Source organism: Alnus glutinosa, chromosome 12 (assembly GCF_958979055.1).
Source record: "Alnus glutinosa chromosome 12, dhAlnGlut1.1, whole genome shotgun sequence".
In the NCBI taxonomy this organism is placed as follows: Eukaryota; Viridiplantae; Streptophyta; class Magnoliopsida; order Fagales; family Betulaceae; genus Alnus; species Alnus glutinosa.
Genome location: NC_084897.1, coordinates 11,774,634 through 11,789,427, shown reverse-complemented (window position 1 = coordinate 11,789,427; position 14,794 = coordinate 11,774,634). Strand labels below are relative to the sequence as shown.

Sequence of the window (14,794 nt, the reverse complement as noted above, 5' to 3'; positions counted from 1 at the left end):
TAAGGAAGAATTAATGGTATAGTACCAGATTAGGATGGAGTGCACCACACTGAAGTTACGGTTACGTAAAGGTATGACCATTATTAAGCTGTCATGCTGAGTGCATCAAGAAGTTAATTAGTTGGCTAAGGCATATCTGCGGCCACGGTGTTGCCTAATCCTCGAAGGTTGAATCGCACAACCCCTTGCATACAGGCATAATTGTATGCAAATCCAGATGAGAAAAACTACAAATGTTATGATGTTTAAATTATTAAGAAGTTTACATATTATTTTAGTGTTACACGTTTTTTTTTTACGACGACTACTTTTTACTTATGTTGCTATTTGTCTCCCTTCAACAAACCGTTTTAATTTGGTTAGGAAGTATTACTTATTGAGTCTTTCGCTCACCCCTTATTTTCTCTCACTTTTTAGGTTTTGAGGCAAATGGGTAGGTGGTTGGAATGCTTAGGTTTTTGGGGGTCATCATATCATCCACTATGTTACTTTTATTGCATTTATATCCTACCAAACTATGTTTTATGTTAGTAAGTGCATCGGGCATAAAAAAAAATAAAAGAGAGGAGATCATGTGACTTAATAAGTTGTGTTATTATGTACTATTTATGCTAAGAACTTATGCTTCCTCAAAAATAGTATTTTCTCATGACATGCATGGTAGTAGTTTACAAGTGCTTTGGCATTCAAATAAGTAGGCCCTTTTGGGCCTCTAAGGCTTTAAGACTAACAAACTAGGCCTTTTTGGGCCTGGACGTTACACATATCAAGCATCAGGTGTATAAGCAACTCTAATTCCTAATTCTTTTTCTTCAACTTGTATATTTGGAGTCTAGGATACTAATTTCTAGTTGTCGATGTAACATTTTTGTATGTCTAATGATTATTCCTAACATTTCTTTTTCCTCAAGTAGGATCATTTCCCCTTAATATTTTATTTACTTCTAAATCCTTAAATTGTGACTGCATTTTGTTAACATCTACTTCTAAGTTGTTTTATTCTGGTTTTGTTTCTTAACTAATACCATTCCTTTAAGCTATTCCTTTAGGATTACTTTTTAAAGATGATGCTATTTTAGTAATATCTAGTTTTTCTATTCCTTTGTAAATCTCATCTAATAGTTTCTTATTACCCCTTTTAAAGAAAATTGTAAATGTAAGAGAATTTCGTGTGGCGTGAATAAAGGCTTTTCTTTGTCATTATCTATAAATTTTATAACTAGATGGTTAACTTGGTTTTCTATTCCATCCAAATTTTCTTTAATGACTTTTAAATAAGTATTATATAAATATTTTGCTGTATTATATTTTCTGATTTTCTTTCTTTCATCGCCAAGACTAGCTTGTTTAATAGGAGAGACAACAACTTGTTTTTCCTTGTGAGTTATTAAAACAGATTCATAAAAAGAGTATTCTTAATGTATAACGAAGTCTTCATCATAATTTGGTAAAAAAGACTTTTCTTAATTTCAAAATTTTGAAAAATCATACACATTTGTAAATCTTTTTTTAATTTTTCAAAATAATTTGTCCCATGCTACTGAATACAAAGGTGTATCAATTATTTTTTCTTTATTGATTCTCTTTAGGCGTTTCTAATGAACTGTTTGGCAACCGAGTGGAATAATTATTCCACTCGGGTTTTAGAAAAAACCCACCCACCCGCATAAAACCCGGATTTTGACCCGGATTTGACCCGAATTTTGAGAAAATTTAATGCTGTTTTTCAGATTAATGGTGGGACCCACGCGCAGGAAAAGTTGACTAAAAAAGCGCGTGGGTCCCACATTTAAATAATAAAATATCAATAATTTAAATAAAAAAAAAAGAAATTAAAAAAAAAACAGAGGGGAGGCCGCGCGGCCTCCCCCGAGTACTGGGGGTGGCCGCGCGGCCACCCCCGACCCTTGGGGGAGGCCGCGCGGCCTCCCTCGAGTGCTGGGGGTGGCCGCGCGGCCACCCCCGACCCTTGGGGAAGGCCGCGCGGCCTCCCCCGAGTGCTGGGGGTGGCCGCGCGGCCACCCCCGACCCTTGGGGAAGGCCGCGCGGCCTCCCCCGAGTACAAGGGGTGGCCGCGCGCCCCGACCCTTGGGGGAGGCCGCGCGGCCTCCCCCGAGTACTGGGGGTGGCCGCGCGGCCACCCCCGACCCTTGGGGAAGGCCGCGCGGCCTCCCCCGAGTACTGGGGGTGGCCGCGCGGCCACCCCCGACCCTTGGGGAAGGCCGCGCGGCCTCCCCCGAGTACTGGGGGTGGCCGCGCGGCCACCCCCGACCCTTGGGGGTGGCCGCGCGGCCACCCCCAAAAGGTTGGCAGCCACCCCTTCCTTCATTTTTTTTTTTTTTTTTTTTTTTTAATTTTTAATTTTGATTTCAATTATTTTTTTAAAAAAATATTATTTATTTTTTTAAATTAAATAATCAATATATAATAAATTATTATTATTTAAATTATTATTTCACACAACTTTTCAAAATACCAATCATTATACACAACTTTTTAAACTTCCAATCATTTCTTACTATTAAAATATAATATTTTTCAATCTCAAAATTCAACACCCAAACACAATTCTTTACCTCGATATTTGTAAATAGAATTAGAATTCAATTCTAATTCTAAAAATTCAATACCCAAACGCACCATATTTACTCCTTGAAATGAAGCAAAATTCCATGCAGTAAAAAAGCATTTACCTCTGTTAAAGTTGTAAAAAACCTAATCTGAAGACGTGGCAAATAGGGACAGCGGGTACGGCCCAAATACACACACTCATCTGCACCTGCTCCATATCTCTCTGTGGTTTCATCGACCACGAAGTGAGCTCAGTTCCTCCGTCTGGCTCGCCCGTCGACGGCTCAGATTAAACCAATCGCTCTGTCTCCCTACAAAGTGAATCACTGACCCCCTCTCTCTCTCTGAGCAATGGCTTCGTCTCTGAGTACTACAGCTTCAGCTTCGGCTTCAGCTGTGAGCAAAGCCACAGCCACTTTGCCTCGTTTCAACAACAATTACACTCTCTCTAAGCTTTCATTTCCTCTTAATCCTAAGCCCAACTTCTGGCCTTTAACCCAGGTAACAATCGTTCTCTCTCTCTGAGTTATGCTCTGTTCGGGTTCTGAGAGAACGTGGGAAATGAATTAAATTTTGATATTATTTGTTTCGTTTTGATAGCTATGCTGTTTAGGGATTTTTGGATTTAAACTTGTAGAACCTTTTTAGGCCCCTGGTAAATTTGAAATGCATTATGACCTATGTGTTAGTTTTTATAAGAAACACACAAGATTTCATATAGTTTCAAGTGGAACAGTGTACAAAGCTCAAGGATTAGGCGTCCATCAAACAGAAGATGGAGAGCACTCCCGTAGCTTTCTTTAGATTTTTGTTTCCTATTTAAATTTACTCTGCAATAACTTCCCTTATCATTTTCGTATACCATTTAAATATTCTTTAAATATTTTTTCAAATCAATGCTAATGAAAAGAGAGAGGAAACAGAAATTCTTCTTCTTCATTTTTTTTTTGGTTTTTTTTGTTTTTGTTTTGATAAGTAAGAAATATCAATAAAAAGCGCAAAGCGCAATCAAGTACACAGGAAGTATACAAGAAAGGCATCAAGAGGAAGAAGAAAACAAAACAAGGAAATCATTAAAACTAAACACTAAAGGTGCGAGGAACGCAGCCGACCAAAAGTACAAAGAATGAAAGAAAAAGGGAATGAGTTCCTCAATAGTTCTTTCTTTGTCCTCAAACTGTCTGTCATTGCGTTCCCTCCACAAGCACCACAAAAGGCAACCATGGACTATCTTCCACACGACCGCACTCTGAGAGCGACCACCCGTCCACCAGCAAGCGAATAAATCTACCACTCGAAGAGGCATAACCCAAGACAAACTGAAGCGACTAAAGATAGCGTTCTATAGAGCGCGTGCAATCTCGCAATGGAGAAGAAGGTGATCCATCGACTCCCCATTCAATTTGCACATGCAACATTTATCAATCACAATGACACGCTTCTTTCTGAGATTGTCCAAGGTGAAGATCTTCCCTTGCGCTGCTGTCCAAGCAAAGAAAGCTACTTTCAAAGGAACCTTGGTCCGCCAAATACTTTTCCAGGGAAGATGAATAGCCTTTTTGCAAGCAAGAGCCTTATAGAAAGATCTAAGGCTCTTCTTGTGCAAAAGAGACGGGAAAACTGTAGACCATCTTCTTCTTCATTGTGATGTGGCTACTACTTTGTGGAATCATGTCTTTTCTAGGTTTGGTATGTCTTGGGTTATGCCTAGGAGAGTTGTCGATTTATTCGCATGTTGGTGGAAGGCGGGTAGGTCAAGGAGTGCTGCAGTTTGGAAGATGGTGCCTATTTGCATTCTTTGGTGTGTTTGGAAGGAGAGAAATTTTAGGTGTTTTGAAGACTTGGAGAATTCCATGGAGAATTTTGTTGCTTCGTTTTTTCATACGTTGTATCTTTAGATGGAGGCTTTTTTGTCTCCCACATGTATTAGCTTTTTTGATTTTCTTGTTTGTTTTTCTTTGCCTTCTTAGGCGTTTCCTTGTGTATACTTCCAGTGTACTTAAAGGGGCGCCTTACGCTTTTATAAAATTTCATTTACTTATCAAAAAAAGAAAGAAAGATCTAACATCAAATTTCCCTTTGTGGGAAGGAGACCACCAGAGCTGGTCTTCTCCATAACAATCCACTCTGGTAGAGTACAACAAAGAGAAAAAAGAGGCCAAAACATCCACCTCCCAGTCGTGGGCCGCTCGAAAGAAGCTAACATCCCACTGATAGGACCCACTCACTACAACCAAATGGTCTGCAACATGAGCATCCTTGTCACATGCTATGTCATACAAAACTGGGAAAGTTTCCTTAAGGGGCACCTCACCACACCACACATCGTTCCAAAAGCGAATCCTAGATCCATTTCCTAGAATAAATCTAGTATGGCTGCAAAGCAAACTCCACCCCTTCCTAATATTCTTCCAAAGCCCCATTCCGTGTGACCCAGAGGGATTTAAAGAACACCAACCAGCCCAAGTAGAACCGTACTTTGCATCCACAACAAGATTTCCACCAAGCTCCTCTCTCATGGGCATAACGCCACAGCCACAGCCACTTCCCTAAAAGAGTCTTGTTGAAAATCCTTAGATTCCAGATGCCCAAACCGCCATTTGAAATAGGAGAACAAACCTTGGACCAATTAACCAGATGAAATTTAAATTCTTCACCTATGCCACCCCACAAGAAATCTCGATGCAACTTCTCGACTAGAAACACTGGAGGGAATAAGGAACAGAGAAAGAAAGTACGTAGGAAGATTAGAGAGAGTGCTTTCTAAAAGGGTAACTCTACCACCCTTCGACAGATACAACCGCTTCCAGCTAGCCAGCCGCCTCTCAATCTTACCAACTACCTCATCCTAGCTGGACTAGCCTTAAAAGGGGCCCCCAACGGAAGTCTAAGGTACTTTAAAGGAAGAGAAGAAACTCCACAGCCCAAGATACCAGCCAAATCATCCACATTATCCACATGACCCACAGGAACCAATACTGACTTATCCAAATTAATCTTCAAACCTGAAACAGCTTCAAAGGATAGTAATAACATACGAAGATAGAGGAGATGATCAGGATTAGCCCCGCAAAACACTAAAGTATCGTCTGCGAATAACATATGAGAAATGTTAATCACTCCATTGCTGCCAGAGCCCACAGAGAAGCCAGAGAGGAAGCCCCTTTGAATAGTAATAGAGAACAACTTACTAAGGGCCTCCATCACAATGACAAACAAGAGAGGCGACAGAGGATCACCCTATCTAAGACCACGAGAGCTACTGAAGAAACCAGAATGGGTGCCATTCACCAAAACCGAGAAACGCACCGAAGAGACACAATGCGCTATCCAAGAACACTATCTCTCCCCAAAGCCACATCTTCTCAACATATACAATAAGAAATCACAGTTAACATGATCATAAGCCTTCTCAATATCCAGTTTACAAAGTAACCCTGGTTCACCTGACTTGATGCGACTATCCAGACACTCATTAGCTATAAGAACAGAATTAAGAATTTGCCTTCCTTTCACAAAAGCATTTTGGGGATTCGAGATAATCTTCTCCACAACCCTTCTCAATCTATTAGCAAGAACTTTAGCAATGATCTTGTAAACACTACTTACAAGACTGATAGGCCGAAAATCTTTAAGATCCACAGCCCCAGACTTCTTTGGAATTTTTTTTAAATAGGATAAAGGAAGCTAAAGTGCTTTCTTAAATCTTGGGTAGCACTGTAGCTCACCCTTGGTCTAGGGAAGGGAAGGCGAATTTGCTGCATGTGGGTTTTTAGAGATTTTTCCTACATTTAGGGAAGGGAATGAGGTTTAAGGAGTTTGCTGATAGTGCTCTAATGCAAAGAGCAAAATGCTGTGTCCTCTAAAGATCTTAGAGAATTAAGCCCCCTTTGGCTAAGAAATATGGGTCTGTTTGGGTTTGTGATTTTAAAAAGTACGATTTTAAAATGTGTGATTTAAAAACGTAATTTTTAAAAATGCAGTTAAGCGTTTAGGAAAATCACAGTTTGGCCTTTAAATTCGCAGTTTAGCCTTTAAAATTGTGCATTTTAAAACAAGCACCTAATTGTCTGTGATTTGAACACACATATTTTTTACTTTTTCAAATCGTAAATTTTTAAAATCACAATCCCAAATGATCAATTTTCTGCGGTTTGGTTTGAAATCACACTTTTTCTCTACAAAATCGCTATACCAAATGCACCCTAAGTCTTCTTGATGACTTATGGCTAAAAATGTATTGTAATTCCAATACGAAGAATAAAGATAAATGTAAGGACCCATGGCAAAAGTTTTGGGCTTCCAAGTGCAAGTGTATGGGTTGTGACCATAAGTCTTGAGAGAGGCCACTCAATCTTTAAAGTTAGCACTATATCTAAGCTCCCTTCCTAGGACTATGATGTAGTGTGATCAAATTTGTTAATGATCTTTATTTTTCTTTCTTTCTTTCGTTATTTTATATCAAAAGTATAAGTTGTGAGACACCTTTAATTGGGAATATGTGAAGTACGTGACACTAATGCGATAGGTTGTAGTTCTTTTAAGTTAGTTAAGGTTATTTCTTTCTTTAATTTTAATCAAACTGTTATAAAATCATGACCTGAGTAATCAACAAGATAAATGTTGAGAGGAAGAATCTGGGATGTTCCATGGACTAAGCTTTCAAAAGATGTTCATCCCTCTTTACCTGGTTAGTTGGTCCAAGGTTTGTTCCCTTATTTCAGAGGGTGGTTTGGGCATCTGGAATTTGAGAATCTTCAATAAGGCTCTATTAGGAAAGTGGTTGTGGCGTTATGCACATGAGAGAGAGGCTTGGTGGAAAGCTGTTGTGGATGCAAAGTACGGTGCTACTTGGGCTGGTTGGTGCTCCTTAGACCCCCTTGAGTCTTACGGAGTGGGGCTTTGGAAGAACATTAGGAAGGGTTGGAGTTTGTTTCGTAGCCATACCAGACTTATTTTGGGAATTGGGTCCAGGATCCGATTTTGGGATGATGTGTGGTGTGGTGTGGTGTGGTGAGATGCCCCTCAAGGAAGCTTTCCCAGTTTTGTATGACATAGCTCGCGACAAGGATGCACACGTTGCAGACCACTTGGTTGTGGTAGCGGGTCCTATCAGTAGGATGTTAGCTTCTTTCGAGCGGCCCACGATTGAGAGGTAGACGTCTTGGCTTCCTTCTTCTCTTTACTGTACTCCTCCAAAGTGGATCGTGAAGGGGAAGACCAGCTTTGGTGGTCTCCTTTTTACAAAGGGAAATTTGATGTTAGATCTTTCTATAAGGCTCTTGCTTGCAAAGAGGTTGTTCATTTTCCCTAGAAAAGTAGTTGGTGGACCAAGGTTCCATTGAAAGTGGCTTTCTTCGCTTGGGCGGCAGTGCTAGGGAAGATCCTTACCTTGGACAATCTCAGAAAGAAGCTTGTCATTGTGATTGATAGATGTTAGATGTGCAAAATGAATGGGGAGTCTGTGGATCACCTTCTTCTCCATTGCGAGGTCGCACGCGCTCTATGGAATATCATCTTTAGTCGCTTTAGTTTGTCTTGGGTTATGCCTTTTCGGGTGGTAGATTTATTCGCTTGCTGGTGGACGAGTGGTCGCTCTCAGAGTGCGGTCGTGTGGAAGATGGTTCTTTGTTGCCTTATGTGGTACTTGTGGAGGGAACGTAACGATAGACAGTTCGAGGACAAAGAAAGAATCATTTAGGAGCTCATTTCCTTTTTCTTTCATTCTTTGTACTCTTGAATGGCTGCGTTCCTTGCACCTTTAGTGATTAGTTTTAATGATTTTCTTGTTTTGTTTTCTTCTTCTTCTTAGTTGCCTTTCTTGTATATACTCACTGTGTACTTGATTGTGCTTTGTGTTATATTGATATTACTCTTACTTATCAAAAAAGAAGAAGGTTACTCTGAGATGCAGTTGTTCTAGACTTGTACCTTTTTACTTCACAGCAAAACGACCTTACCTCCTAATGTCAGTTTACGACATCTCTATTTTACCAATGAAAGTGTGGGTTATTAATTTTATTGAAATTTTAAGATATAATGTTTTAAATGCTTTCAATGAGAACACAGTAGATGGTAGTTGAACAGCTCCATGGAAAAATGTATTTGTGGAAACAATTATTCAATGAGAGAGAGAGAGAGAGGGAGGTAAATTATGTTATAGAAAGACATGCATAACTTGAGCTTCATAAAATGTTAATGCTTAGCGAATGGTTTCTCACTACCAAGGGAACTTGACAAGATTGTGTTGCAGGAGAGGTCATTTTTAAAATTCTTTCCTGTTCTTTATATACTGAATGTAGAATAGGTGGGACTAGAGGAAAATCAAAGGAACTTCATTATTAAATTTCATAGATCCTGTTGGTTTCATGCGGGACAGAAAATGGACTGGATACTTATTGAGTTTAGAAATTCAATATGTGTAAGAGAGCTGGACTCTGTCTCTGTCTCTCTATCTCTCTCTCTCTCTCTCTCTCTCTCAAGCCTAATGTTCCAATTGTAATTCAGAAGTTGTTGTTTCTAGCTTCGTTGTACTTTCAGAAGGTAATATGCACTGTAAGATTACAGTGAAAGGGTCTTTATGTTGAAACTACTTTGTTTTAGCTAAGTCTCTTCAACTCTCGTATCTGTATGTAAATGAAAATTCTAAAACTGATGCCCACATTGTAGGGCTTAAAATGCAGTCAGAACCATTCCACCGTGGTAAAAGCCCAAATGAATGAGGTAAGGTTCTTTCAAATGTTTTCGTTGAAGGATCTGTTTTCAAATATTCATTCCTTCCTGGAAAAACTTTTGGCATCATCTTTTGCCTTCAAGGTTGGTGTTGATGGCTCCTCAAATGCTGCTGCTACTCCCCCAACCAAGTCGGAGGCAGTGGCACCAGAAACAAAGGCTGCCAAACCATCAAATGACCCTTCTTCTGGAGCTTTGGCAGCAGAGGAATCAATCTCTGAGTTCATTGCTCAAGTTTCAAGTCTTGTTAAGTGAGCAAGCTGGATCTGTTATTGCACTGTACTTTTATCATCTATTCTTAAGCATGAGAATTCATGTTTATCTTCCTTGCAGGCTTGTTGATTCTAGAGATATAGTGGAGTTGCAGTTAAAACAGCTTGACTGTGAAGTTCTAATCCGCAAAAAGGAGGCCTTACCTCAACCACCTCCTCCTGCTCCAGTTGCTTGGATGAATTCGCACGCTCAATCAGGGGCTCCACCAGCCCAACCTGTGCCTGCACCTGTACCTGCACCTGTACCTGCACCTGCATCTGTGGCTCCTACGCCATCAACTTCTCCTTCTGCTGTCAAGTCAGCCAAGTCATCACTTCCACCTCTTAAATGCCCCATGGCAGGGACATTCTACCGAAGTCCAGCTCCTGGTGAACCAGTGTTTGTGAAGGTGAATCTTTTCTACTTAGTGATTTACCTGGATTTGAATATGTAAGCAGAACATGTTTGCTGTGCTATCTTTTCTGTTTTTATTTTTGGGGGGTTATGGGTCTTAAATGAGGAGTTTCTTTTAGGTTGGAGACAAGGTACAGAAGGGGCAGGTCTTATGCATCATTGAGGCCATGAAATTGATGAATGAGATAGAAGTAAGTTTCTGCATCCAAACTATGAGAAATATGTTTCTCTTCATAAGATGACCTGTGAACTGTTCAATTAGTGCTTGTTATAATTTTCTCTTATCTTTGTGGTTTACTAACTTTATTTTGTATGGGATGTAGATAAAATTGGGATAAACTAACTGCCCCTTGATCTAAACTATAATTATCATGGCATGTAATTCCTTTTCTTTTCTTGGGGTTTGAACTTGTTCAACTTTCCATTAAATATCCCATCTAGAAATTCTGACCTCAGACAATTTAACATTCTCAACATCATCCACAACACCAATCTCCATCAGTTTCTGTGGCAGCTACCTTGTAACTAATGGTTAACTAAAGCGAATAGAGGGAGGACAGGCCTATGAGCACATTCTTGGTGCATGCCAAAACCTAGATGGGCACAGAAGCTCCTTTGATTCAGCCAAGAGCTATTCCATTTTCTGCTGTACCTCTTTTCTGTCCTTCAATTCTTCATCGCTAAACTCAAAAGGCGTTTAGGGATAGGCTTGTAAATAAAATCAAGCAAATGACAGATTTGGAGTCTGTGATTCTCAAACCACCTGGTAAATAAAATCAAGGTGGCGTAGCAACAGCGTGGGCTTCAGTTCTCCGTTCACGGTGAGAAAAGAGTGGAAGTTTCAAGAGAAGAGGTGAGTGAGAGGGGGAGAGATGAGCGATTCAGCGTGAGTTGAGATTGAGTATTTTTTTTCTTAAGACTTTAGGGTTTTAATTTTTTAATGGTAAAAATAATTAAAAAATGTTTTAATTTATAGGGGGTATGCAGTCACCTGTTGGCTAAGCAGGTTGACCTGAAATTGACAATTTTATTAATCGTGTCTAATTGGGTTGACCCGGATTCTATTTTACTAAACTCTAATCCGTTAATTTTGTTTTGGGTTCGTGAGTCGTGTCAAAAATTGCTAGCCTAGATAAGGGAATATGCAACTTAATGCAAGATGGTTGTGATATATTGCTTATTATGATGAATTGATGAAGTGACCATAAAAATACTTGGCCAAATTAACAATGAGAAATCATCTTTCAGGACTCTAAGTGACTTAAACCTTTAAATATGTTGATAGCGTTTCATATTAAACCCTCTTTTTATTAGTAAATCATACATGTACTAAGTGAGTTTGAACCTTGGATCTCGCTTTTCATCCTATTTTTCTTAGGGGAGAGGAGGTTCTGTTTAAGTTAGAGCTTATTGCGTGTGCACGTAGGTAGTGCTTCATACCAAAGTAGTTTTGATGATTGAACTTAGTTCCATGAACTTATATCTTAAATGGTTGTGTCCTATGGAATATACTTTGGTTTAATTTTCTTTTTTGTCATATTTCCCAAATGACCTTATGGCAACTCATAACATATTCAAGAAGTATACCAATATTGTTTGTATTTAGTTCCTGGGGCATGCTAAGTGCATTTTAAGAACCTTAAAAATATGATCATAAATTTTTGATTTTTAGCTCTCTCTCGTAGTTTAGGATGGGGATAAAAGAGATTAGTTCTTGGATTCTTTGAAGTATCATGTCAGCTATTGAAATTTTTGAACAGCAAGTCAACAATAAGCTTTACTGATAATTACATAAGGATTTGCTACAAGAAACTTTTTTTTTCGATAGATCATATCCACATCTTTTATTTATGGGCAAATTACATTTACTCCCAAACCACCACCCCCTTAGGCACTTACATCTCCATACTACGACTCACTGCAACGTGGACCTATGAACTACTAAAACGTTTCGAGTTACCCCCAGGCCCCAGTGTTACCTTTGGCCGTTAGTTTTGAATGGAAAATGTCACATATGTCAATCATGTGCGCTTGAGTCATTTCCTATATATCAAAAATATCCCAGTTGGAGGGACAATTACAAAACTACCCCTAACAGAGGGTGAGCCAAGCTTGGGTGGGGGTGGCTGCACGGTCATCCCCTCTCCTCTCATGGGTGTGGCTGTGTGACCACATCCTCTCCACTCCTGGGGGTGATCGCTCTACCACCCCTCAATATGCATGACCACCCCCCTCTTCTTTTGGGATGGCCACACAAACACCCTTAAGAGAATAGATGGGGGTGGCCGAATGCTGCAGCTTTTTTTTTTTAATCACTATTATGTGTTCCCAAACAAAATGGGGGTAAATTAGTCACACTAAAACGGCTCAGGCGCACATGCTAGTTGTTAGTAACATTTTTTGTCCAAACCAATGGCCAAATCTGACACAGGGAACAAATCAAAACATTTTGATAGTTTATATAGGTTCGGTTGCAGTGGTCGTAGTTTGGAAGTGGAAGTACAAATGAGATGGTAGTTTGGGGGACAATGTAATTTACCCTTTATTTATTTTTCTGGAATTCCTGGGAGGACAAGGGATAACTTTGATTATGTTTGATATAATTATGACTCACATTTTTAAATCATCATATGAAATTATCTGAGGCTTCATATTTGGGGAGACAATAATTGTACAACTAGAATGGCATGGTTGCAGAGGCTCACTTTGTTAAGGCAGGGGCAATAAACATTCGGATGACCTATTCTTCTTAAACAATTTTTTAAGTGAACTCTTAAACTGATATTTGTGGTCAGCTTAGTGAACTTTGACATCTGTATTTTATTGTCTCCTTTTGGTTTGATTTTTATGTCAAGGGATAAAATCTTCCTTGAAATAAACTACTTTCAATAGTGTCTACAATTACGTAACGCACAAGGTTTATTTGTTTGCGACAAACAAAAGGAAAAATGAATTTTGGAAATCCTCATTAATCCCTTTCTTATTGCTTTTGAAGGAGATGGCTAGGGCTTGGCACCTCCCTTGCAGGGGCCTGTTTCAGGAACTGCCTACCCATCCACGGGGGGCAGAGACCGGCCGTATCCACCTCTAGTAGATGGGTACTTTTCTAGTTCCCATTTGTTTATCCCATGGGGGCCAAGAGCTTCCTCAGTAGCAGTCAGAGAGCCAAGGAGAAACCGTCCTTAGGCTTCAAATCGCTGTTGTAAGCACTGGCGAGTAGGAGATCTCGGTTGAAGAGCGGGAATATCAGTTGGATTTAGACGTCAGCAAATACTTCGTCTGCGGAAATCGGTGATCAATTGGGATTAAAGCAAGCAAACGAGAACTCCTCGCCATTATCGTCTTCCTCTTCATTGTTTTCACCTCCATCTCGTATTTTCTCATCCAAAGCTTCGGCTTTTGAGGCTTCTTTATTTTCCATCTCTCCAGACTCGCTACCAAAAGCACAACTTAGAGAGAGAGAGAGAGAGAGAGTTTTGTCTTCCTTTTTAAAAATTATATATAATAATATAATATTAAATGGACGGGTGGGTAGATATTATCTGCAATCCCCAATATTTGCAATCCCCAAACCTTGTACATGGGTAGCCTGAACCCCGATCCTGATTAGGAGGGAGGGAGGGAGGGTTTTGTTTTCCTTTTTAAAAATTATATATAATAATATAATATTAAATGGATGGGTGGGTGGATATTATCTGCAATTCCCAAACCTTGTACATGGGTAGCCTGAGCCCTGCTCCTGTTTAGGAGGGAGGGAGGGAGGGTTTTGTTTTCCTTTTTAAAAATTATATATAATAATATAATATTAAATGGACGGGCGGGTGGATATTATTTGCAAACGCATACCCATTAACCTTACGGGTGGGTGGAGCCAAGTGAGCGGGCCGGTTATAGACAGCCCACTTAGCAACCCTAGAGATGGCTCCATTTGCTCTTAACAGTGTTCAGAAAGTTGACAGAGCTTGCTACCCTGTCAAGATATGAAATTTCGACTTGCTTAATGGTGGCTAATGGCTATGAAGTAGCTATTTGAACACTCCCAATAACCAAGCTGAATTTTGTCAATCTGAAAATGATGATTACTTATGCTCTGTAATTTTCGTTTTTAGAAATTCCTTTTCTCTTTCTCTTCCCCCTCCCGGCCCCTCTTTTCATATTTTTATTTGGGTTGTAGGGTTTTTCAGTAACCATGATCATTTTGTGTACATATATATAATCTTCTAGAATCTGCCGTTATTGTGCTGTCTAGATCAGTACATGGAGTCCAAAAGTGTCTTTCATTGACTAACTTACTCTCAAAACATAAATTTTATCTGTTCTCTCTTGTGTTCAGGCTGATCAATCGGGAACCATAGTCGACATCCTTGCAGAAGATGGCAAGCCTGTCAGTATTGACATGGTAAGTTGTTTTAGGGTAACTCAACTTTATAGTTGCAAGTAGGCTAGTATGGTAACTTACATTTGTTTCAGGTTGTGTTAACTTCTTTTTGTCTCTTTTCAGCCTCTGTTTGTAATCGAACCTTAGGGCTTGGCCGTCAAGTATGCAAATAGATGGAGTAAATGGTGTGATTAGAAAGAGGTGCAGTTGGTAACATTGTGAGATGCGGCATTATTTCATTTTGGTAGAATGTTTTGTTTGAGATGAGATGTGACTAGAGTTTGAGAGTGATTTAAATTGTTTTAAATGAATATATTTTATTTTTTATTATTTCAAACTTTTTTCACTAGAGCAGAGATTTTCCCTGTCCAGGCTTTGGACGATGTTGTTTTAATAAACACTAGTTGTTTTAAGTGCTGTGTTCAAGAAGCTTTTATAGGTGCTGAA

The 14,794-nt window shown here is 39.5% G+C and overlaps 1 protein-coding gene across 2 annotated transcripts; it reads left to right on the top strand.

Moving 5' to 3' along the window:
- The first annotated feature begins 2,739 nt into the window (after window positions 1-2,739).
- Window positions 2,740-14,794, top strand: LOC133852188 (biotin carboxyl carrier protein of acetyl-CoA carboxylase, chloroplastic). 2 transcript variants are annotated; one of them, XR_009895902.1, is made up of 8 exons: window positions 2,740-3,072; window positions 9,241-9,294; window positions 9,388-9,554; window positions 9,637-9,964; window positions 10,089-10,160; window positions 12,965-13,067; window positions 14,303-14,368; window positions 14,471-14,794. XR_009895902.1 is itself a non-coding variant. In XM_062288885.1 (7 exons), the coding sequence occupies exons 1-7, from the start codon at window positions 2,923-2,925 to the stop codon at window positions 14,492-14,494; spliced, it is 861 nt and encodes a 286-aa protein (XP_062144869.1). In that variant the 5' UTR covers window positions 2,752-2,922; the 3' UTR covers window positions 14,495-14,794. The 2 variants fall into 2 exon arrangements, 1 of the variants encoding a protein (XP_062144869.1); XM_062288885.1 differs by lacking the exon at window positions 12,965-13,067 and having other exon boundaries at window positions 2,752-3,072.